General features: G+C 40.8%; 1 protein-coding gene across 1 annotated transcript in view; it reads left to right on the top strand.

The window, feature by feature from the left end:
* Positions 1–26,800, top strand: part of SPAG17 (sperm associated antigen 17) — a 269,667-nt gene that overhangs the window by 242,614 nt on the left and 253 nt on the right. The window contains exons 42-47 of the mRNA XM_055403672.2: positions 726–828; positions 2,463–2,594; positions 12,844–12,980; positions 18,632–18,816; positions 21,001–21,061; positions 23,696–23,840. Of these exons, the coding sequence (XP_055259647.2) occupies positions 726–828; positions 2,463–2,594; positions 12,844–12,980; positions 18,632–18,816; positions 21,001–21,061; positions 23,696–23,840 (763 nt within the window). The remainder of the gene's footprint in view (positions 1–725; positions 829–2,462; positions 2,595–12,843; positions 12,981–18,631; positions 18,817–21,000; positions 21,062–23,695; positions 23,841–26,800) is intronic.

The following is a 26,800-nucleotide window of genomic DNA, read 5'->3' as shown; positions in this document are numbered from 1 at the left end:
CTTGCATTAGCACTATTAATTACATTCTCCAGTCCATGGGGTCGCTAAGGGTCAGACATGACTGAGCGACTGCATTTTCACTTTTCACTTTCACACATTGGAGAAGGAAATGGCAACCCACTCCAATGTTCTTGCCTGGAGAATCCCAGGGATCGGGGAGCCTGGTGGGCTCCCGTCTATGGGGTCACACAGAGTCGGACACGATTGAAGTGACTTAGCAGCAGCAGCAGCAGCACCTCTATTTTAAGCCCTTTTGGGGGACTGAATTCTCCCTATTGATGATTACCCTCTGATTACCCTCTGATAAATAAAAATCTGAATTTTTTATTCTGTTAAAATGTCCTCACTCATCAGCTGCTGAGGCAACGCTAAGAGATTATGAGTTCTGGGGAGTCCATGGAAGGAGAACATGCATCACCTCTTCTATGAAATCTTGAAACTCTAAAACAAAAGGAGTATTGTCATGTGTTCAGAACTCCCTGTGCTTCTGTGAAAATTCCAAATGCTATTATTTACCACAGGTGGCCTGACAAGAAAGTATGGAAAATTATGGGGAACAAAATCTAGAATTAAGTTACTCTCTTGAAAAACTTGTAGTCTACAATCCTTTTCCCAGGGCCCTAAAAAACCTGCTTTAATCACTGCCCACCAACTCAGTGTGCTTGTAGCAATTGCCTTTCGGCCAGGAGTTAAGTCTAAAATAAGTCTTTGGTTTTTCCTTTAAGTTTAATTGTCTGGACACCCTTTCCAAAAACTTGCCTCCTTTTACAAAGAAAGATAACGATGCAAGCAAAGAAGTCACTCAAGATACATCCAATCTTCCTCCAGGTATGTGTTCATGTACCTCTTATTCCTGTTCATGTAGAACATAGCCAGTTTCCTACCACTTTTTGTCTCAGTAATAGCTAATGATATAACCCACTGTGACCTATGTATTACAGATTTGGTTGAGTTATATGAGGAAGCTAAGCTGTAAATAAAATTTAGTTTTCATCCTGTATGCTTAAAATTTGCCTAAAAGTATTAAGAAGACCTGACTAAATATAAAAATCATGGGAGTATTGAAAGGTTGTTGGGGAATGGGGCATTCGTGTGGTCTCAGAGTATCACCTTGCATATTGGCTAGGTGAATGAATGGAGAAAGATGGCATTTCAACCTTAATCGGGTGATCAAGCTCCTCCCTGCAACTGCAAGACCACTAGCATTAAGTGTTTTCTCATATAGCGTAATACAGAGTTCCTAGGACCTGTGTGGAGTTCTTGCCAAAAATCTTTAACCAGAATTTCATCAAAAGGAAAAAAGCCAAGAAATCCAGAATGTAGACATTTTATAAGACAACTGACAAACTCTTCAAGGAAGTCAATGTCATTTTTAAAATGTTAAAAGATGAGGTGATTATTCTATATTAAAAGAGACAAAAGAGACATGAAAACTACTTGTAATACATACATTTTAGATGCTGGATTGAGAAAGAAACAGCTATGGAAGATATTTTGGAGCAATTAGTTGAGTCTGATTTAGGGACTGTATGAAAGTGTATTGTGGGATTACTGTAAGTTTTCTTGGGTATCGTGATGGTGTTATAAACATGTAGTGGATATGTCATTTCAGGAGATGCATGTTGAAAAATTTAGGGATGAAATGAAATTGAGTTCTTCTCTTGAAAAAACTGGGTTGTTAAAATAACCAGACAGAGGGATTTTCTGCTGTACAATGCAATAGCACGAGCTCGGCTGCCTGGAACGAGGACAGCCAAGGAAAACACCTAATTACCGCAGCATTTGCAAAGCTAAGATTAAGACTGGAACAAGGACTCATAGATGTGATGGAGCCCAGTCAGGGATGGAGGCACCCTGGGCGGATGACACTAACCAATCGGCCTATCTTTCCATTGAAAGGGGGCCAAGGCCACAATATTTTCAGCATGGTCCTTCAAGTAGTTGCCACCATTTAAATAGGGTTGGCACACACACACGTGTTGAAATGTATTTGCATCCCCAGTCCTTGAAATATATATATTTAAAATTTGTTTCATATTGCACTGATTTCTTAGAGCATATTTTAATACAGAGCTACATTTTCAGAGTAATAAATGGACTTAAGATTGGAAACGTTTTAAAAAAAGAAATGACAATTCAGTTACTCTTGCCAGGTAAAAGTAGGTTAAATTACCTGGTCTCTGTTTCATAACCCAAGATAACAACTACTCTCTGGTCATAAGGCCCAGAAAGAACCAGCTAGCTCCTTGGGAGTGAGTCTTACAGACACTGTCCTGTTTGTTAATGGCAAACATTGTATCATATAATGAAAAATCCTGACTCTTAATGGCTTGCTTCCATTTACTCTCTTTAAAGAGGGTGGGGGGAAAGCACCTTGTTCATTGTAATACAAACATTAGTAGTCCTTGTAGCACTGTCCAAAATATCACTTTAAATTATTTGTTTGGGTTTTTTTATTTCAGATTCCCAGAAAAATAAAGTTTCAAAACAGGAATCCTCAGATATACTTAGTGTTTCAAAATCAGAGAACCTTGAGGATACCAAGGAGCCTGCTAGCCAAAAGCAAACTGAAAATTTAACAGTGTCTCTCAAAGGTATGGCAGTCTATTGCTTTATCTCATTGCTTCTCAAAACTGAATATCATGTCTTTTTGGAGTACGGGAGATAGCCCTCAGGGCATGGTTGGCAGTCACAGAAAAAATCCTAGTGGGTCATGGATCGTGAATCTGCAGGATTTTGTAAGGCTTCTTAGCACATCAGAGTATCTCAAAAAATATTTTGAGAATGACTACAAGTCCCAGATTGAAGGAAAGAAATGACCAATTTTTGAGATTAGTTATTTTATTTCTTCAATTTATTTTGATTCATTTATTATTTTTTGCCTTGTGGTTCTAAGAGTTTGTGTGATTTACTGAAAGTCAAGGACCTAGTAGCTTTGTTGAGTCACGAGTGGCTTGGTAGTTGGACTTACATTTACCTATGATTTCAGTACTTCTTTGGCCTGCAGGTGCTGGAAGAGAAACATCTGTCTTACATAGCGTGTCATCTTATTGGGGTAGCAGAAACTCAAGTGTGGAATACTACAGAATAATATCTAGTTCCTGTGGAGTCACGTTAACACTGATTTAACTGAAGTCAGTTGAACTAAATATGATTGGGAAAGAAAGAAAGGAAGGGAGAAAGAGAGGGAGGGAGAAAGGAAAGGAAAGAAGGAGGGATAGTTTAAATTGTATAGATAAATTTGCACTCCCTGATTCCTCTGGGCATGTTCCATTTTGAAAGTGAGGTGAGGATCAGTTGATTGGTCTTAGTTACCTCTTACAGAAGCAACCTCTTGCTTCATTTATGAGTCAGAACTAAGAGATTTACTTTATGCAAGCCCTTTTGCTTTCCTGACTCTAATCTTCTGTCTCCTGTGAGGTCTGTTCATTTAGGAGGTGACTTACTCATTGTCCCCTGGAGACAGGAATGGCAACCCACTCCAGTATTCTTGCCTGGAGAATTCCATGGACAGAGAAGACTGGCAGGCTACTTTCCGTGGACTGGCAAAGAGTCAAAGATGCCTGAGTGACTTTCGCTTCACTCACTCAATGTCAGGCACTGTTTTAGGCATGGGAGCACAGCAATTAAGAAGCCAACGTCATATGCAGCTGAACAAACTATGAGCAGACCTAGGCAATAAGTAAACAAATAAGTTCGGATAATATTGAGTGGTGTCACATAACGTAACAGTATAATGTATGGACAGTATCTGAGGAGAGAGATCCCACTCAGTTAGAGGGTTAGAAGGCTCTTCTGTGAAGGGGCGTTTGAGCTGAGACAACAGAGACAAGAGGGAGGCAGCCATGCAGACTGAGCGGAAGGAATATTCCAGGTGGTGGGAACAGCAGAAGGCCCTTAGAGGAGGAGAAATAGGAATAAAAAGAAGGCACAGACCTGGAAGAAAATCGGCATTGGAACAATCCGAGGAAGATGAGAGGGGCTGCAGTAAGATCCCGTGAGGAGTTCTGAGCGTTATTCTAAGAAGTGAAAGTGAAAATGACTCAGTTGTGTCTGACTCCTTGTAACCCCATGGACTATACAGTCCATGAAATTCGCTAGGCCAGAATACTGGAGTGGGTAGCCTTTCCTTTCTCCAGGGGATTTTCCCAACCCAAGGATCAAACCCAGGTCTCCCCTATTTGCAGGCGGATTCTTTACCAGCTGAGCCACAAGGGAAGCCCAATAATACTGGAGTGGGTAGCCTATCCCTTTCTCAGCGGGTCCTCCTGACCCAGAAATCAAACCGGGGTCTCCTGCTTTGCAGGTGGATTCTTTACTGAGCTATCATTCTAAGAGGAGTTGTAGTCAAACCCCACTGGAAGTTTTTGAGCAGCAGGGTCATTACCTGACAAACTTATGTTTTAAAAAGATCCCTCTGGCAACTGTGTGGACAGTGGCTCATGAGAAGGGAAAGGGGAGGACTGGAGGAAATGGAAGCAGGGAGGAAGCAAGAGAGGATATTTGTGAGCGTGGGCAGAGACCTGGACTAGGGGCTCAAGGCAGAGGTGGTGAGAAGCAAATTAATTGGAAATATATCCAGTGTATATATGTATATGTTTGTGTGTGTGTGTGTGTGTGTGTATCAGAGGTAGAACAAGCAGGTCTTGCTTGTTGATCAGACGTGGGGCTGAAACAGAAGAAGAATCAAGGGGATAATGTGACCAGTTGTGAGGCTGAGAATTGGTAGTTGCAAAAGTTTCCGGGTGGTGTTGGTGTCACTGATACAGGATCATGCGTTGACAACCACTGCCCTGTGGCAAACTCTGGAATGTAAAATCAGGCGGAAGAGGAGCCAGTAAAGGCAACTAAGAAGAAAAAGCCAGCAAAATAGGTGAAAAATGGGAATGTGAAAATCACTGAGTGTTTTGAATATATTAAATGCCCATGGAAAGTTGAGTAAGATAAAAAATAACCGTGGAATTGGATATGATCATGGTCACTAGTGATCTAGACAAGATCAGCCCCAAGGCACAGAGGAGACTGAAGCCAACTGGAGCCGCTAAGTATAGAATGGCTAAGGAGGAATCAACAGCAGCAGCAGGAATGGACAGCTGTAACCAAGAGCTTTGTTGAAAAGATAAGGAAGAAAGACTGCAGGTGGAGAGGGCTGTGTTACTAAGTGAGTGGTGTTTGGTTTCGTTTTAAATTAGACATAGTAGGGACTTCCCTGGTGGTCCAGTGGCTAAGACTCCATGTTCCCAGTGCAGCGGTCCCAGGTGTGATCCCTGGTCAGGGAGCCAGATCCCACATGCCACAACTAAGAGTTTACTTGCCTCAACTAAAGATCCCATATGTGGTAATGAAGATCCTGTGTACTGCAGCTAAGACCCAGTGCAGCCAATTAAAAAAAAATTTTTAATTAGACATACTAGTAGAATATGTTGATTTGCTAAATGATGATAATTCTGCGTCAAGAGAGAACTTATGATGAAAAAGAAGGGAACATAATTGCAGGACAGCAAAATGTTAAAAAAAGGTGAGAGACCAAGACCTTTGGGGCAGACCCTGAGTCAAACCTATGGTTTCTCCAGTGGTCATGTATGGATGTGAGAGTTGGACTATAAGGAAAGCTAGGCACCAAAGAATTGATGCCTTTGAACTGTGGTATTGGAGAAGACTCTTGAGAGTCCCTTGGACTGCAGAGAGATCAAACCAGTCAATTCTTAAGGAAATCAGTCCTAAATGTTCATTGGAAGGACTGATGCTGAAGCTGAAACTCCAATGCTTTGGCCACCTGATGTGAAGAACTGACTCATTTGAAAAGACCCCGATGCTGGGAAAGATTGAGGGCGGGAGGAGAAGGGGATGACAGAGGATGAGGTGGCTGGATGGCATCACCGACTCAATGGACATGAGTTTGAGTAAGCTCTGGGAGTTGGTGGTGGACAGGGAAGCCCAGTGTGCTGCAGTGCATGGGGTCACAAGGAGTCGGACACGACGGGGCAACTGAACTGAACCGAACTGAGTGGCAGAGTTGACCTTGGATGTGAGTGGGGTGACCTCATCCACAGTGGCAGGAGAGAGGAGAAAGAATACAGGTACGTGGGCAGGTGGGTTGCGGTTTGGTATTGGGAAGTTGAACGAGTGTGACATCAAAGGAGTGGACGTAATGAGAGCACAGAAAGCCCGTTCCAGAGAAACAGGAAGCAAAGCAAGAAGGCGCAACTTCGCATTGTTTAAAGTGACAGTGTCTGTGGACTGGAGCTCTCAGGAGGTCAAATAATTGCTCAGCAGATATGATAAGAGTAATAAGATGGTGATCTAGAGAGGGAAGCTTAAAACAGAGGTGTGGAAAGTGGTAAAATGATTGGTGTTGGCAAGGGCAAAGATATGACCCCAGGAGTTTCTGAGGTGGAGAAGAGGAAAAGATGAAGAAACAGGGTGATGGAAAAATGAGAGAGGACAGAGTTAGCCGGGGGTGTCACCAAGAGAGATGAAGGGGAAGACGGACTAAGGTGCTGGAACTGCAGTGAATCAAGGGAATGTTTGAGGTAGTCCATGATTGACAACTACTTGGAGATGTCATAGGTATTATTAATAATAAAATAGTCTGATGGCATGAGCTTCAAAAGAATGGGAGTGCTTGAAGGAGGAAAAACATGTTTTGAAACTAGAGAAACACCTACAGCACCCCTTTTGTTGTTGTTCAGTTTTCCAGTCATGTTGGACTCTTTGAGACCCCAGGGACTGCAGCATGCTGGGCCTCCCTGTCCTTCACCAACTCCCGGAGCTTGCTCAAACTCATGTCCATTGAGTCGGTGATGCCCTCCAACCATCTCATCCTCTGTCGCCCCCTTCTCCTCCTGCCCTCAATCTTTCCCAGCATCAGGGTCTTTTCAAATGAGTCAGCTCTTCACATCAGGTGGCCAAAATACTGGAGCTTCAGCTTCAGCATCAGTCCTTCCAATGATTATTCAGGGTTGATTTCCTTTAGGATGGACTGGTTGGATCTTCTTGCAGTCCAAGGGACTCTCAAGAGTCTTCTCCAACACCACAGTTCAAAAGCATCCATTCTTTGCACTCAGCATTCTTTATGGTTCAACTCTCACATCCATACATGACCACTGAAAAAAACATAACTTTGACTATATGGACCTTTGTTGGCAAAGTAATGTCTCTGCTTTTTAATATGCTGTCTAGGTTTGTCATAGCTTTTCTTCCAGCACCTCTACATACTGAAATACTTGAATAATAGAGACAATAATGTGATTCCGCTATAAGTGGTAAGTTAAATTTTAATATAAACAATAAAGTTTAAAGAAGTTCAGAATAGGAAGAGATTAACACAAGCAGTGGGGAAAGTTTTATGGGAGAGGTGGTCTTAAAGAATAAATAGAGTTGCATACATTTTAAGATTTAAAATGAAATCACCTGAGACAGCCCTCATTTCACTTGAGGAAACGAAAACCTAGAGAAAGTCAAGCAACATTGAAAATCTGGGACTCTGCCAAGGCCAGAAAATGAGTTTTTTGACTCTGAATTCTCTGTAGTTTATTATACTGCCCTCCAGATATAGGGAACAGAAAAGAGTATTTTATACTGAAAATAAAGAAAGGAAAGAATGTGTTCAAAGCTTGAATAGAAATGAACTGGAAACAAATGTAAGTAGATTATTCTTATTTGGTAATAGTACAAGAAATGCTTGGAAAATATGGTAGAATCAGCTAGAAGAGATCTGGATTTGATGAAATAAAAATGAACTTGACAGCATTCACTGTGATAACACTGTGAAAAATCCTATGGCGACATAAACCAGTTTCAGGGGCCGTGGACCGACTGTGCAGCCTGCTCCAGACTGCAGGAGGTGTGTTTCGGGCTTGGCACCAGGCCCCTGAGATCTGATGGTGCTCTCTCATCCCAGCCCTACGTTCAGTAACACCACATTGAGAGCTTGAGTCAGCCACAGTGAGAAATCAGCAAATGCCACAAATGTGCAAAGTATACCAACCAGGGCAGTTTTTCTCCAGGGAGGCAGTTGTTAAGCTTTTTTGCAGCACACCAGCAGCAGTAGGGAGACCTTGGGTTTATTCCACTCCCACAATGAAGGGGCCCCTCCCTCTGTGGCTGGCTGCCTTCGGGGCAAAGGGTTGGAGCTCAGGAGAGCCGGACTGTGGGCTGTCCCTCTCAGTCAGTCCAGTTCAGTTCAGTTCAGTCGCTCAGTCATTGTCCGACTCTTTGAGACCCCATGAACTGCAGCACGCCAGGCTTCCCTGTCCATCACCAACTTCCAGAGCTTACTCAAACTCATGTCCATAGAATTGATGATGCCATCCAACCATCTCATCCTCTGTCATCCCCTTCTCCTCCTGCCTTCAATCTTTCCCAGCATCAGGGTCTTTTCCAATAAGTCAGTTCTTCGCATCAGGTGGCCAAAGTATTGGAGTTTCAACTTCAGCATCAGCCCTTCCAATGAATATTCAGTATTGATTTCCTTTAAGATGGACTGGTTGGATTTCCTTGCAGTCCAAGGGACTCTCAAGAGTCTTCTCCAACACCACAGTTCAAAAGCATCAATTCTTCAGCGCTCAGCTTTCTTTATAGTCCAACTCTCACATCCATACATGACGACTGGAGAAACCATAGCTTTGACTAGACGGACCTTTATTGACAAAGTAATGTCTCTGCTTTTTAATAGGCTGTCTAGGCTGGTCATAGCTTTTCTTCCAAGGGACAGGTGTCTTTTAATTTCATGGCTGCATTCACCATCTGCAGTGATTTTGGAACCCAAAAAAATAAAATCTGTCACTGTTTCCATTGTTTCCCCCATCTATTTGCCATGAACTGATGTGACTGGATGCCATGAGGCCCCTCTCAGCCTCTCCTCAGAACTGGCTCAGCCACTTAGACATATATTTTGGGTCAGAGCAAATCCTAAGACCGAGCTTAGAGTCAGTGGACAAAGAAATGCACCCCACCTACAGTCAAGCCATGCTCAGAGATGAAGTAAATAAAGCCATGCTCTGAGAGGAAGTAAAAAAATAAAAAACAAAACATTATTGTGTATAAATACTACAGTTGACTTCAGCATGGAAACAGGGAGGGAACCATTACTGGTTCTTCAGTTGTGTGAAGTTTGGCCATGATTTCAGATGATACCACTATTGGACCATCCCAGGTGTTCAAATACTACAATTCTGCTGTGTCAATTGATGACCAGCTGCTGCTTCAAGCCCCTCAAATACCCTCTCTTCTATCCCCATCTGTAGGGAAGCCCTAGGTAGGCTCAGTGAATAGTAATTCATCTATTATGGGAGGTGGTATTGGGTTCGATGCCTGGGTTGGAAAGATCCCCTGCAGAAGAGAATATCTACCCACTCCAGTATTCTTGCCTGGAGAATTCCATGGACACAGGAGCCTGGCAGGCCCCAGTCCATGGGGTCACAAAAAGTTGAATATGACTGAATGACTGAAACACACATGGTAAAAAGCAGAGCTAAGGCTCTACCTAACTCCTTATATAATAACTGTGACTTACATACTGACAATGACTTGTATATAATTATATAATGTCTTATATAATGACATCTATCTAATATGACTTATATAATAACTTATGTTAAGGCTCTACCTCACTCATATAATAACTGTGTTACAGTGAGCATGCTCCTTTTTTTAAATTTTTTATGGAGTGTAGTTGATTTATAATGTTATGTTAGTTTCAGGTGTATAGCAAAGTGAATCAATTATACATATATATATGAAAGTTAAAGTGTTAGTCCCTCTGTGTGTCTGACTCTTTGCAACCCCATGGACTATAGCCCGCCAGGATCCTCTGTCAATGGGATTTCCCAGGCAAGAACACTGGAGTGGGTTGCCATTCCCTTCTTCAGGGGATCTTCCCAACCCGGGGATTGAACCCATGTCTCCTGCATTGCAGGCAGACTCTTTACCATATGAGCCACCAGGGAAGTCCTACATAACATATATCCAAGTTTTAATTTTTTTATCATTTATTTATTTTTGGCCAAGCTACAAGGCTTAGAGGATCTTAGTTACTCTGCCAGGGATTGAACCCATGCCCCCCGCAGTGGATGTGTGGAATTCTAACCACTGGACCGAAGTCCCAGTGGCATGCTGGGACATCTTTAACCCCTCTATATCTTCCTGTTTTCTCTTCTATAAAGGGGATATAATGATATATATATCATAGTGTTGTGAGGATTAAATTTAATATATGTAAAATGCTTACAGAAGTGCCTAACTCATAAGAAACTCCGTATCAGCATTTGCTATTAATAATAATAGTATGAGCAATTGATTTGTACTCATCAGACTGATAAAATGCATTCCTATAAGACAGAAATATGCATATGGTAAGAAATACAAACAAGATGCATCAGGCCATCATGATTGTTGTCTATGTAGGCAATAGTGACAAAAGAGAGTAAATATATTTAGAACACTGATCACTGATCTCCATCACTGGAGATTCTGATTCTCTTCTGGCCTGAAATACAGCTTATCTGCCATGTGGATAGAGAATCTCTATTTTTCCAGAGTCAACCCAGGGGATTAAGATGCACAGATGAATTTGGGACACACTGGGTAGTTGTGGAGGAAAAACTCACGACTCATACAGAGCACTTCTGTAACCAGATATGTGTGAACTTTTATTACACCAAGCAGTTCTACACCACCAGCTGGGTGTCCTACAATTCAGTTCTTAAACTAACCGGAGTAGCACAGACTCTGTAAGTTAAAGGCTTGGTCTCACAAGGCTCCCCATCACCCACTTCAGATGCTAATTGCAGGTCCAGGTTGTCACTTATGCTTCTAACCAGTCAGCTAACAAGTGGGGTTCCCATGACCTCCTCTTATGGTTACCTAATTTGCTAAAACAATTCACAGAATTCAGATATTATTATATAATAAAGGACATGATAAATGGCACAGATGAATAGACATAGGAAGAGATTCTGGGTCTGAAAGGCTTTAGCGCGGTAGCTTCTGTCCCTGTGGAACAGGGGTGCACCACCCTCCTGGCATGTGTTCACCAACTTGGAAACTCTCCAGACTTCATACTGGAGGATTTTTGTGGAGACTTCATCATGGGGACATAATGAACTCCATCTCCGTATCCCCTCTTCTTCCCAGAGGATGAGAAGCGGGGCTGAAATTTCCAAGCTTCTCATCATGGCTTGGTTTTCCTGATGACCAGCCCCCATCCTGAAGCTATCCAGGAGCCCACCAAAAGTCACTTCATTCAGATCAGAAGAAACTCCTATCACCCAAGAAATTCCAAGGGATTTAGGAGCTCTGTAACAGGAATCAAGATCAAGGACCAAATATTAAAAGATGCTCCTGGTACTCTTATCATTTAGGAAATTAAAAGAGATTTGGGAACACTGTGCCAGGAACCAGGGGCAGAGACAAGAAACATCTTCTATTATCTCACACTATTGGGAGTATGTTCCTTGTGGATTTAGTAAGGACGCTTCAGTTTGAGAACTGAAACTCAAACTCATTGAACAACAACAAAACACGGGATGGGATGGTGCTTGTTGATGCTCAAAAGCAAACCAAAGAAAAGTAGCCATGGTGCTAGCCCAGGGATGACTGGATACATTCACTCGGGGTTTTCAAGAGAGAGTTTACATCTGATTGCCTGCCTTTCTGGGCATTCTCCATATTGTCATATCCGTACTTGTCCCTGTACAGTTTTGTCCTCTCCTACAAAGAACGAGCTCTAGCCATGTGGCAGGGACATGGCCAGAGAGGTTAAAAATTCTGATGCTTCCAGACCCATAACCCTGTGGATAAGATAGGATCATCCCTGTTAGCTTCAGGAAATATCTTGGTCAAGGGCCTGTGTTGGCTTTGAGGACTCGTTGAGAACTAGTGAAATGCTGGGGTTTCCCTAGTGGTTCAGATGGTAAAGAATCTGCCTGCAATGCAGGAGACATACATACAGACAGTGCATAGTTAACATACATGTGGTACTTGCCTGCAGATAGTGGACACTCAGATGTTGGTTTCCTTCCCTTTCCTGTCTTGATGATTTAAATTCAAGAAAGGATGTTTTCAAAAGGTGACCTAAAGCACAGTTTTTATTGATCCTCCTGGATATTTAGAGAAATACACACAACTGCAGCTATGTAGACTATCTACTTTTGCTCATTCCATTCCTTCACCAAATTTAGTGATCTGGGGATTTAATTTCATGGCTTAAGTTATCTGTGATAACTCCACCTCCTTTTCAAACTATAAATTTACTACTAGTTGAAACAAAGGAATTCTTAAGATTTTTATACTCGTTAGTTTTAAGAAATCTCTGAGAGTCAACATTTTATTGAACTGTCCCTTGTTGATTTATAGGCAAGTCACTCGATTTCTTAGAATCTGATTTTTCTCATTTATTTAAAAAATGTGATGCTAATAGCATCTGCCCTGCTCATCTCATAGGATTGTTGTGAGAACTAATATTGAGTAAAATCTTGTTGTAAAATGTAGATCAAACAGTAGAATTAATAAAAGCCTTTATTCCTGTAAGGGAATTTCCAGGTGGTGCTAGTGGTAAACAATCCACCTGCCAATGCAGGAGATGCAGAAGACACTGATTTGATCCCTGGATCCGGAAGATCCCCTAGAGTAGGAAATGGCAACCCACTCCAGTATTCTTGCCTGGAAATTTCCATGGACAGAGAAGCCTGGCAGGCTACAGTCCATGGCACCGCAGAGAGCTTTTTAAGAAGGAAAGAAAATATCCCAAGTTGGTTCTGTGTTCTTCTTTGCCCTGGTATGACCGTGAATGTCTTTGGAAACAATGTTCACATGGTGTAATTTCAGTGTTCTCTCTAACAGAACCAGAATCGTGTATGCCTCTGAAAATTCCAACTCAGTCATTGCTGCAGGATGTGGCAGGACAAGCAAGAAAAGAGAAAGTGAGGCTGCCTCACTACTTGCTGAGTTCCAAGCCCAAGTCTCAGCCGCTCGTAAAGGTAAAACAGACTTGGGGATAAATCTGCCAGAGCCAGTTAGAGTTTTATGTATTCCTGGTTGATTGTTACTGATTTCCAGCCACCCTGTAACTTCTATTTGATATATGAACCATCTCAACATGAAGGGCTTCAGGTCACACAGGGATAAACCAAGGCAGTGCTTTGCTAGAGCCAACTCATATAGGCTCATGAGAGGAATTGTATGAGCCAGCTGTTAAGCCATCACTAGCTTGTAGTCGGCAAGCTTCCATGGTGGCTCAGTGGTAAATAACTCACCTGCAGTGCTAGAGACTCGGGTTCAATCCCTGGGTCAGGAAGATCTCCTGGAGAAGGAAATGGCAATCCACGCCAGTATTGTTGCCTGGGAAGTCCCGTGGACAGAGGAGCCTGGATGGCTACAGTCCATGGGGTCACAGAAAGATTGGACATGACTTAGCGACTAAATCACAACCAGTTTGCAGTCAGCCGTGCTTGGCGTTCTTATGACATGGAAATTGGCAGATGCTACTGATGAAGGTTCTTTTCCAAGAGCCAGTTTACCAGCCCACTGCTGGCTAAGGAGATCATTGGGCACCCTTCTCATAACTCTTAGGATAAAATCCGGATGACTTAGTGTGACTGCAAGGCATGGTTCCATTAGCTTCTTTACCCTCATGCTTTTCCAGACTCATTTATACTTCCCCCATTGTGGCCTTCTATTAGTCCTTTCAAAGTACCAAACTCCTTCCTCAGAGCCTCTAAGATCCATCTCAGCTGTGTTGGAAAAGCTTTCCTAGAGCCCACCAACCAAGTTTTGATAGTCATCCTTTAGAAATTTCATGGCACGCTGTGTTCATTGCAGTCAGAGAATGTACTGCAATGTGTATAACTGACATGTGGTAGGAGTGCTTCTCAAACTTTAGTGTACATGTGAGTTATTTAGGAACCCTGTTAAAATATAGATTCTGTCTCACTGGGTCTGCTGTGAAGCCTGAGATTCTGCAGTTTTAACAGGCCCCTGGTCAATGCTGCTGACTTGGGAAATAACTGCATAGGGCAGTGGTTCTCAAAGCACGATTATTTGACTGTCAGCACTGGCAACACCTGAGAACTTGTTGTAAGTGCAAATTCATGGGCTCCATCCCAGATGTACTAGTGGAGAAACTTGGGGGGTGGAGTCAGCAAATTGTTCTCAGTAGGCAGTGCCCCTCTGCAGAGCAGGTTTCCCTTATCTTTGTAGGCCCTTCCCCTCTGCACCTACCTATTCTCTACTCCAGAGGTCCCCGACCTCCAAGATCTAATGCCTGATGATCTGAGGTGGAGCTGATGTAATAATAATAGAAATAAAGTGCACAATAAATGTAATGTGCTTGAATCATCCAGAAACCATCCCTATCTCCCCCTGCCCCATCTGTGGGAAAATTGTCTTCCATGACACTGTTCTGTGGTGCCAGAAAGTTTGGGGACCGCTGCTGTACCCCACCCCTTCCCAGACTTACTAATGGAGAAACCCTGGGAGTGGAGTCAGCAATTGGCGTCTTAACCGGTCCTCCCAGTGGTTCTGATGGAAGTTAAAGTATGATAATCACAGGCACAGAGGGAAGAGCACCAACTTTAGAACGAGGTAAACTTGAGTCTGAGACCTTAGTCTGCCACTTCCACTTCAGCAAGTTATCTGTCTTCCAGTTCTCTGAACTTGAACTTCCCTATCCTTAAAGCCTAAAATACTTCCTTACTGTGCTGTGATAAGGATTACGTAGACCATAAATGTTCATTTCCTCTCCTAGACAAGCAGTTATTTTCCTCCAGTGACAGAGCCTTAATTGACATACAATATTATGTTAGTTTCATTTGTACTACATAGAGATTTGATACTTGCATACCTTATGAAATGATTACCACGAATCTCGTACCCGTCTGTCCCATACAAAATTATTACAGTATTATTGACCGCATTCCTTTTATTACATCCCTGTGCCTTATGTATTTTATAACTGGATGTCTGTACCTCTTAATCCCCTTTACCTTTTCACCCCCCCAATCCCTTCCTTTTGGTCAACTACCCATTTGTGTTCTGTATCTGAGTCTATTTTCATTTTGTTTTGCTTTGAGTTTTAGACTACATATGTGACATACAATATTGCCTTTTCTTTGAATTATTTTACTTAGTATAATTCCCTCTAGATCCATCTATGCTGTTGAAAATGACAAGATTTATTTTTTTTTACAGCTGAAGAATATTCTGTGTGTGTGTATATATATATATACACATATATTCACATATACACATTTAAAGATGTATATATATATATCACATCTTTTTTTGTATTTGTCTATTAATGAACATTTAAATATATGTTACTTTCATATCTTGGTGATTATAAATAATGCTGCAATGAATATGGATGTAGATATAATTTTTCAAATTAGTAATTTTATTTTCTTTGGGTAAATATCCAGAAGTAAAATTGCTGGATCATACTGTAGTTTCTGTTAAATTTCCTTTATGCTCTTTTTCATATGGCTGCCCCAATTTACAATTTCATCAACAGTGTATGAGGATCCCCTTTTCTCCACATCCTTGCCAACACTTGTTATTTGCTATCTTTTTGATGATAACCATTCTCATAGGCATGAGGTTACATCTCGTGGTTTTGATTGGCATTTACCTAATGATTAGTCATGCTGAGCATCTTTTCATGTATCTGTTACCTATCCTATATGTATGTCTTCTTTGGGGAAAAAAAGTTCTTACAGGTCCTCTGTCCATTTTTTAATTGGGTTGCTTAACTTTTTGGTGTTGTTTGAATGTTTTGTATATTTTGGATGCTGCTGCTGCTAAGCCGCTTCAGTTGCGTTCGACTCTGTGCAACCCCATAGACAGCAGCCCACCAGGCTCCTCTGTCCCTGGGATTCTCCAGGCAAGAATATTTTGGATATTAACCCTTTCTCTGATATATTGTTCACAAATATCCTTTCCCATTCAGTACTGCAGTGTATGATTCATTGATAGTTTCCTTCACTAAGCAAAAAGGTTAGTTTGTTGCAGTCTCATTTGTCTATCTTTGTTTCTCTTACATGAAGAAGCAGATACCAAAAAAAAAAAAGTTACCAAGATTGATGCCAAAGAGCATATTGTTTATGTTTTATCCTACGAGTGTTATAGTTTCAGGTCTTGTATTTAAGTACTTAATACATTTTATGTATTATTTTTAGATATGATGTGAGAAAGTAGTCCAATTTGATTATCTTGCATGGAGCTGTGCAGTTTTCCCAACACCATTTATTAAAAAGGCTATCTTCCCGTTGTAATTCTTGCCTTTGTCATAGACTAACCATAAAAGCATGTGTTTATTTATAGGCTTCATCATTATATAATGTCCTTCTTTGTCTCGTTACAGTCTTTGTTTTAATATCTACTTTTCCTGATGTAAGTATTGCTACCCTGGCTTTCTTTTTGTTTCCATTTGCATGGAACACCTTTTTCCATCCCTTCGCTTTCAGTCTGTGTCTTTAAATTTGAAGTGAATCTCTTGTTGGCAGCATTTATATGGGTCCTGATTTCTAGCCATTAAACCACTTTCCGTCATTTGATTGGAACATTTAGTACATTTACATTGAAGTAATTATTGATAGGTATGTACTTACAGACATTTTGTTCATTTTTTCATGTGTTTATAGTTCTTTTTTTGTTCATTCTTCTCTTAGACTCTTCCCTTTGATTACTGTTTTTAGTGTTATGTTTGAATTCCTTTCTCTTTTTTGTGTGAGTATATTTTATAGGTTTGTGGTTACCATGAGGTTCATATATTGTAACATATAACCATATATATATATATATATATATACATACACATGATTATTTTAAGTTAATAATCTCCTGGGTTTCAATGCATTCTAACAACTCTTCATCTCTCCCGTTACACGCATACATTTTATCATTTTATGTTTTGATGTCAACTGTGTTACATCTTTTTGTTTTCTGTATCCCTTAACTCCTCATTGTGAATATATATAATTTTACTGCTTTTATCCCTTAACTTTCTATCCTGCTGGCTTTATAAGTGGTTGATCTACTACCTTTACTATGTACCTGTCTTTATCAATGAAATTTTTTCCTTGCATAATTTTTGTAATTATAATTGTGGCCTTTTCTCTTAAAGAAGTCCCTTTAACATTGGTGTAAAGCCAGTTTAGTGGCACTGAACTCTCTTAGCTTTTACTTGTCCGCAAAACTCTTTATCTCTCTTTCAAATATGAATGATAGCCCTACCAAGTAGAGTATTCTTGGTTGTAGACTTTTCCCTTTCATCACTTTGAATGTATTATGTCACTCCTTTCTGGTCTGTACAGTTTCTGTTGAAAAGTCAGCTGATTGTCTTATGGTAGTTCTCTTGTACATAATTAGTTGCTGTTCTCTTCCTTCTTTAAGATTCTCTCTTTATCTTCAATTTTTGCATTTTAATTAATTTGTCATGGAATGGGCCTTTTACGGTTAATCCCTGTTTGGGACACTCTCTGCTTCCTGGACCTGAATGTCTGGTTTCTTCTCCCAGGTTAGTGACATTTTCAGTTATTATTTCTTCAAGTAAGTTCTCTGCCCCCTTTTCTCCATCTAGGTCCCCTATTTGCAAATGTTCGTATGCTTGATATTGTCCCAGAAGTCTCTTAAACTATCTTTATTTATTTATTTACTTATTTTTGCTTTTTTGCTTTTTTTCTGTTCAGCTTAGGTGATTTTTACTACTGTATTCCAGGGTTGCTGATCCATTCCTCTGTATCATCCAATCTACTGTTTTCTTTCTAGTGCAATTTTTATTTCAGTTATTATATTCTCCACCCCCGGTTATTATTTTTTATAACTTTGTTGAAATTTCCACTGGATTCATTCATTCTTCTCCTGAGTTCAGTGAGCATCTTTTATGATCTTTATCTTGAACTCTGTATTGGCTGGATTGCTTACCTCTTCTTTGTTTAGTTCTTTTTCTGAGGTTATGTGTTGTTCCTTTGTTTGGAACATATTCCTGTGTCTCCTCATTTTGCCCAGTTCTCTTTGTTTATTTCCATGTGTTAAGTAGATTGGTTGCATTGTCTGATCTTGTAGAAGCAGCTCATGTAGGAGATGTCCCATGGGCCCAGCATCGTTTTTCCTTCTGGTCACCAGAGCTGTGTAGTTGAGGGGTGTCCTTATGTGGGCTGCAAGAGCCTTTCTGTTGTGGTAGGGCCTACTGCCATGGGCATGCTGGAGGCAAAATGGGCCCTGACTCAGTTGTCTGCAAGGCTGTGCCTTGTGTGGTGACTAAAGGCTGGTTGTAGGGCAGGGGAGGCTTGCTGCATGGTTTGCTGCATGGCCTAGGGGCGGGTATGTGTGTAAGGCCAGAGCCTTTTTATTATCTTGCATGCTAAGTTGCTTCAGTTGTGTCCAACTCTTTGCAACGCTATACACACACACACACACACACACATATATATATATATATGTATAGCCCACTAGGCTCCTCTGACCATGAGATTTTCCAGGCGAGAGTACTAGAGCGGGTTGCCATTTCCTCCTCCAAGGGATCTTCCCAACCCAGGGATCAAACATGAGTCACTTACGTCTTTATTATCTTGGGAATGCAAAATAGAACCATTTTATTATGTTTTATTGCTTTTTTTCTTTTTCGACGAAGGGGCAAGATTCTGTTGGAGGAAGAGTGAGAACGTCCTCTGTGGCATCTGCTATCATTAATAATATAAATTCATCTCCCTTTGGATTCCATCTTCTCCCACCCACAGTGAAATTTGGAGTGCTCGAAGAAGGACACACCTATTCCACCACCGTAAAGCTCAAGAATGTTGGAGTAGACTTCTGCAGGTGAGGCCAAGGCTCCAAGTGTATTCTCAGATCACCTTCCCTTGTTCTGTGACTTTTCTCTGGTAGCCTGCAACAGTGAATGTTTATTGGATTGAACTGTAATTACACCTGAACTCTTGAATCTTAATATCACTCATCCAGTCATTTACTAATTCATCCATTCATTCTTCCACAAGTCAGTATTTCCCAAGCCTCAGTTACATAGTAGATATTTCTTTATGTGCTGCTCAGTCATGTCCAACTCTTTGTGCCCCTTTGGACTATAGCCCACCAGACTCCTCTGTCCATGGGATTCTCCAGGCAAGAATTCTGAAGTGGTTTGCCAGTTTGATAACCTCCAGGGGATCTTCCCAATTCGAGGGTTGAACCCACATATCCTGCATCGCAGGCAGATTCCTTACTGCTGAGCCATCAGGGAAGACCCATTTCTTTGCCTTACCATTAATGATTATTCTTACTTTAGTAGGAGCACTTCAAGACCTGATATGTCCCAGCAAAAAACAAAGAGAAGTTGTACAAGTGTTACAATAAATAATACACGAAACAATAAGTTATGTGGAAAACTTGAAAGTCCATTTCTCAAATCCACCACCAACTATAACACCAACTAATATTTGTTGACACTCTGTGATCTAAACATGATTTTAATTATGTTAATTCTGCATAACTGAGGCAAAAAGGAAAAAATTAACCCTTAATCATCAAGGTAACTTTGACTTTAATGATGTGACTCAAAATTAATATCAAATAACTTAACTCACAGTCTGTATTCCCAATAGAAAATATACTCTATCTGGCATTAAATGTCAAGAAAGTCACTACAGTCCTTCATTTCCAGGTCAAAACCAATAGACTCTGAGTGTGTAGAGATCTTGGAGACTGTTATGATATACGGGAACTGAATAACTTGTCTTAAAAGGTCTTGTAGGCTTCAGCAAGGGTAGATCTCTGATCCCCTGAGAGCCAGTTCATTGGAGCACCTTGCTTTATCAACATAGCTGTGGTCACTGCTTCTTGTGGAAGATCAGTCCTTCCCATTGGGTCCATACATCTATTCCAAGACAATTCCCAATTACAAAATCTCCTCTGTACTATTTTGTAGTAAGCATCAGGATTGTGGGGAACTTTACCCCCATAAAAATGGGATACACATATAGTTCAGAATGCAGAGTTATTCTCAGTGTCGCTAACAAGTCCTTTGAGAACATTTATGATTCTGGACTCAGGATTGGAAGTCAGACAGGGCATAGCTACAGGAGCATCTGATTGAGATCACTGTCCCATTTTAGTTGGGGCATGTCCTCAACTTAAGGAATCATGTTCACTTCCTTGGAAAACACTTGATGAGGGCGTCACACCGCCAGATCAGACATCATTGCTTTTTTTAGGTTTTTGCCACAAAATGGGTGGGGAGAAATGGAGAGTCAACCTCAAACTTAGTTAAACTCACCCAAGGAGACCCTGTGTGTCCAGTATAGAATTTTAGTTTTATAGATTTCACTCCTCAGCTTGTTCAGTTCAGCCACTACAGGGCAGATAGCAAAGCGGGTGGTAGAGGGAACCCAGTTGGGGTCAACATGGAGATATTCTGCCCTTGACATTTTAATTTACTCCAGGTCTTTAACCTTCAGGCAGAGCCCACAAACCACAGGAAGGGGAAGAGATCAACAAGTACCATGTGTGAGTCCAGGGCTTTTCAAGTTCTCCTACGTTTTCTGAGCCTTTTCTGTTTCTCTTCTCCCCAAACATGCAAACCCCATACCACGACAGAGCAAGACTGGCTCCCACGCTCCACTGCTTTCCAAAAGAGCCTTTATTCTTCAGCTTAATGATCTGGCAGTCAGCATTTGTGTTCATGCTGGCGGCTACGCTGCAGTGCACACGCCAGCCAAACATTCACAACCCTCTGCCCAGGCCCAAGCTGCTTGTCAGCATCCGATAACAAAGGGTTGAAACCCGGTTTGGAGTCAGTTTGACACCGATGAAAACTGTTGGAAAGGCAGTTGTGAAACAGGCCCCAGATTCTCCTTCCAACTGGATATTAGATTGTTTTTCTACTAGTCTGGACCCCCTGCTCCCGTGTAGCCAATATTAACACCTTCCTGATTTTATTACTTCCCAGTTCATTCATGCTCATGTTTTTCATTATGGCATCAATTTATTCCCATCTTTTTTTCCTGGTAGGTTTAGGGTGAAGCAGCCTCCACCCAGCACTGGGCTGAAAGTGACTTACAAACCTGGGCCTGTAAGTCCACGTGCCATGTGTTGTGTGTGTCCGTATGTGTGTGCATACAGATATGTATATGTTTCCAGTGAGCTTTTGTGCCATTCTACCAATTCGGTTTAAGCCATTTATAAGTTGACTTTTTCTAGTATCATAAGCAACAGATTCCTGGCACTGGTACACTCTCTGGCTGTTGTCACTTATTTCATGTAACAGCCATAAGCACTCCTATGTGTAAGTAGAATTAAACTTCCAGCTATGGAACCATTTCTGAAGTTCACTTCACTTGACCCAATACTGCAATTCTATACAGTTGTCTGAAAATACCTTTAGAAAAATTAAAGTATGATTTAACATGCATTTGGTAAACTGAGTACCTAAAGATATCCTGTGACAAATCCTTCTGCAAAGCGAAAAGCCATTGGAAAAAATAACTACTTCATTCTTTACATTTTATATAAATCTGTTCTGCTGTCCCGGTATTTGTCAGAGAATAGTAATGACATGTTAAGAAATAGTAACATATTTAAATTAACCATCTGTCTCATATCTCCAGAAATCTCTGAAAATATAAATTTCAAAATGTCAAACTGCTCTGATTTTATTTGATACATTATATTTAGTATAAAATGTGTATTGCCACTTACTTCAAAATATAATTTCAGAGGTGTAATATGATTAAACAAGAGGTTATCTCAAAATATAATAAAGTCACACTCATCAACCTTTACTTTTATTTCTTTGTTAGTATATCATCTTTCCTTTAACACTCTTGTCATCTCATTCAACAAGCTTTGAGCTCCTCCCATATGCCAGCAATAGTGCCAGGCTACAGGAGATGTTAAGGATGAGTGAGACACATAAGAAGTATACAAAGCAGGCACCTGGTGGGCACTCAAGAGATGTGTGGCTGGGTGACAGATGCTATAAGGAAGACTGCTAGATGAATGAACCATTCGTCACCAGTGGGGACCGCACAGGCGCACGGGAACTCTGAGCAAGTGCGTCCAGTCCCATAACCAGCACGTTGTGCTGACTGAATCCCAAGATCTTAAATCAGTCACAGTTGCTATATGCTGACACAGAATAGGTTGGCTATAGTGCAAAGTCAGTTGGTTGCTTGTAACTGTGCTACCAAGCAGCTCTGTGATGTCGTTGGTTAATCCTCTGCACCTTGCTTTCCTCATCTATAAAAGAAGGAGCTTAGACTGATCATTTCTTAGCCCTCTTGCAGCTCCAGTATCTTATGATCTATAAAACAGTAATATGCAGGCTGCAATTCCAAAACAGAAATCCTTTTGGGGATTCAATCCACTAATTTACGAGTACCTCTCTGAAACACTTCATCACTGTCCCATGTCAGAATTTCAGAATCTTCATAACATAAAGCAAAAACACAGTCAGTTAAAGCAAGCTTTTCTCCCACTGTTCTTCGAAGTTAGCAAATCTTTCTCATTTTAAGTAGGGATTATGCCAAAACCCTAAACGACTGCTCGATCAACCTTTATACATACTAAAAACCCAAACTCACTCTATACCTTTTTTCTTTCTGATGGTAGTTTTGGCTCTGGCAGAAAAATGTAGCCTATCGACTTCTCTGTATCTAAATCTCACCACTGTTCAGCTTGGTTCATTGCCAGCACTACATGAATGCACTCCAGGCCCGGGTAGGCCTGTGCTGTGGCAGCCCTCCAGCTCCCCACGTGCAGCATCGTCATCCCCCAGCCCTGCTCCGATTGCTGGGCTTGGAGGGCTGAGGGCCTGGTTCTCAGAAGCTGCTGGATACCCTCCAGCGTGCGGACGTCCACAAGCACGGCACTGAAAAAACTGAAATGTTTTTCAATTCCATTACTTATAAAACCCAATTGAAGAAAAAAAATTTATATTCGTACCTAATTGCTTTCCATGTGGTAGTTTCTGATTTATTTTTTCCAGATAACTGTTCTCACATTGGCTTTTTAACCCACCTCCTAGGGAAGTGGCTTGCAAACATAAACAGCCCTTTCTTTCCTGGCTTAGTGTTCTTTTCAGGGGACAAGGCGAGAAGCCCATTCCTTGCTGTGTTTCTCTTTCATGGTGTATCAGGTTTCTTTTTTGTTGATACTTCCTCTTCCATGTATCTTTCAGATCTAAGCAATTTGGCATTTAAACTACTTCTGTCTCCCTCTACTGGCTTTGCCATGTTACAAGTCGTACAGTAGGGATATGATAAACCATGGGGCATGGGCACTGGAATTGTGGGGTTCACCTAGTCTCTTAAATTTAAGATTAAATTTATGTTGATCTTCGATTAAATTTATCTTTGTTTACAGAGATGACAATAAACAGAACCTCATACTGATATTCAAGAAATAGCACAATTACAGACATCATAAAATTTGCCCTCCAGCACCCTGGCATTTAGTTTCCTTATGCTTTTTCCTAAATGGCACCTGACTTTCTCCTTCAATTTATCCTGGGTCCCACTTACTCAATGGAAATCTACCTAACTAATCCATGAAGTAATTCTTCTAAATACTGAAATAGCAGTCATTCCTTTGTGCCAAATTGATAGATGAGGAAGCTCGATTAGAGAGTTTGAATAACTTGCTCAAAATCATGTTAAAATTTTGAACTTCTATATGTCTGATTCTAAAGTTCCATTGTGCATTTCAGGTGGCAGCTGGTTTGCAGGCAGACCTGAAAGTGGAGTTATTTGCCATGGCTGTTGGGGAGGATGGCGCCAAGGGACTGGCACACATCTCTCACAATATAGAGATTATGACTGAGCATGATGTCCTGTTCTTACCTGTGGAAGCAAATATCCTTTAAAGTTAAATTTGAGTCACCACATATAGTATAAAAATTACATTTGAGCAAGGAGAACACAGAAGTCAAAATGGTGTTTCCTAATCCCCTCACATCTGCCCTCTGTAGCTTCATTTGTTCTAGTTTAAAAACCACAGAGTTAAATTTCTTAGGACAAAGACTTGTGTCTTCATTCATTTTTGAAAGCATCTAGCAAAGTGCCTGACACATAGTACATGTAACTTTAAGTTGGATAAATCTCAATATTATTGGCCATCTCTGGGGTATCAAACAATCAGAATTTTTTAAAAAGCAAGTCTTTGTTTTAAGAAGACATCTTCTTGGGGGTTAGGAGATACCTTATTATAGAAACTGAATGAACAGGCATTGAATTACACATATATTCTTTCATATTGGTATCTCCTGTGTATAGAATATATAGATACCAAGAACTTTTTATATGCAATGTACTATATGAAATATTTTATCAAATATAAAAGTGAATACTGAACTCTCTCTTAAAAAGCTACATAACCTGGTAGCAGGAATAAAATTTTCACACTTGATTCCTGTATTGTAACTCCAATAGTATGAATCATATATCACTTTGTGTTATACGTATATCTATTTGATATTTGAGCTGGGTCTTATAGAATACAAAAACTTTTGATGAAAAGAGACTTGAAGTAGGAAGAATGAACAAAACTGTAGCCATAGGAAAGCTCCAGTTGTTCAGGAGGGTAAGCAGGGAGTTCAATTTGTTGAGAGCTTAGAGTATTAGTAATATAGTGGCAGAGATGGTTGGAATCAAGTTGTGGGAGATTTTGAATTCTTGGCTTCAACTTTATTATATCAGCAACACTGAATCATTGAAATTCTGATTGACTGGGTGAAATAATCAACATCTTTTTATAAAAATGAATTCATTGTTATCATACAGGCTATGTTGAAGGAGAAGAGCTACTGGATATTCAACAAACCATTAGAAGGTTCCTTCAGCAAGCCTTCAAGTGTAAGGACAAGAACTACAGTGTGGCAACAGTAGACATGAAAGAGGGACGTGGGTGAAAGACCTTTGGCATGGGGTACTGTAAAACCGAAGGTGGAACCCATTAAGAAAAGGAAGTTAGAGGACATAGAGTTCACTGGCAAGTGTTGGGGCTCAGGTAATGAATCATGGAGATTCAGGACCGGGTCTCAGTTGAGGAGTCAGAGTTGGAAATATAATAATTTTAATTGCCAGCTGCAGAAGTGGTGATAGAAGGTATGGGGAAAATGAGTAGAAACTTGGGTTTGTTTAGGAAGCAGGAGAAAAAAAGAGAAGCCAGGGGAGATAGAACAAGCAATTGGCAACATGTGAAATATCTCAAAGAATTTCAAGGAAAATATGGACATAGTTGACAGATGCTATGGAGATGTCACAGAGGATTCTGATTTAAATAGAACCACTAGATTTTGTTGGGACAAAAGCTGCAAAGCATAAATAATGGCTGAGTGTTGAGAAAGCAGAAACATTGAGTATGGATACACTTTCAATTTATTATTGAAGGAAAGAGCAAGAGAATATGATGTCTCAGACTCAGGGAGGCAACAGTGCAAAGGAGAGATTTTCAGCTTAGTATAGTATATTTAGTATGCTTGTTAGGCTGGAAAGAATGGATCAGAAGAGAAAGATTTAAAATATGAATAAGAGAACTGAGGCCACAATATCCAAAAAAAGGTGAAAGGATGATCAAGAACAGAGCTGAAGGGTTAATCTTGGCAAGGGAGAGGGTAGAGATGGGCAAGGGAGAGAGTAAAGATGCCCAAGGGTCTAGACGTTCTGAGGTGAAAGAGAAATTAGGGGAAATTGTGTCAGATGATCTTGATTTCAACAGAAGTGGAGTTGTATTCATTTGTTTATGGGCTTCCCAGGTGGTTCAGTGGTAAAGAACCTGCCTGCGAATGCAAGAGACTCTAGAGACGCAAGTTCAATCCCTGGGTCAAGAAGATACCCTGGCAACCCACTCCAGTATTCTTTCCAGGAAAATCCTATGGACAGAGGATCCTGGTGGCCTATAGTCCAAGGCATCACAGAGTCAAATATGACTTAGCAACTGAGCACGCATGTTCATTCTTTCAAAGTTCATAAGTGTCCCTAATGTGCTAGACGTCAGGAATACAGCAATGAACAAGAGACAAATCTCTGCCTTTATGTAGCTTACATTCCACTGGGAAGACAGACAATAGACAAAATAAGTGAAATGTGGACTCTAATGGTAGTAAGTACAATGTAAGAAATAGAAAATATAACATAGGAAAGGAAGCATATGGAGAAGGAAATAGCAACCCACTCCAGTATTCTTTCCTGGAAGATCTGATGGACAGAGGAGCCTGGTGGGCTACAGTCCATGCGGTTGCAAAGAGTTAAACATAACTTAGAGACTAAACAACAGCAACAACATAGGAAAGGAAGTGCAGGGAGTGTTAAGGACTAAAATGTAAAATGAGTAGTCAGAAAAGACCTCACTGAGAAGGATGTCCCCCTTCTGGGAATTACGTCCTCTTCACACAAGTTATTAGATGCTGAATCTAATAACTGACTAACTGAATCCCTGCTGCTGATCACATCAATAAAATAATTTTGCATTTATTCTAATAAAATTTCTATTTCCTTGCTTACAGATTAGAGACCATCAGTCTGGCACAGAGAGATAGAAAAAGAGTTTTACTAAATCTTTAGTCTACTTCCAGGGTCAACAATAATAGTTCATAGTCCATTTCTTGAGATCTATTCCCTCTCCTTCGCACCGAAAAAGCGTGAAATCTGCATGTTGATGTGGTCTGGGACCTGGTTATGGTGATTGATGGTGCCTACAGAAAGGCCAGTCATGTAGCAGAGAAACATACACTAGAGGGGACCGAAGAAATTCCAGATCAATATCCATCCTTCATCCTCTAAGCTTGGCATATAGAATTTGCATTAAATAGAAA

This window comes from Moschus berezovskii, chromosome 4 (genome assembly GCF_049115385.1).
Source record: "Moschus berezovskii isolate FMDL1 chromosome 4, NW_MosBer_1.0, whole genome shotgun sequence".
NCBI lineage: Eukaryota > Metazoa > Chordata > Mammalia > Artiodactyla > Moschidae > Moschus > Moschus berezovskii.
This window is presented reverse-complemented; position numbering and strand designations above follow the sequence as displayed.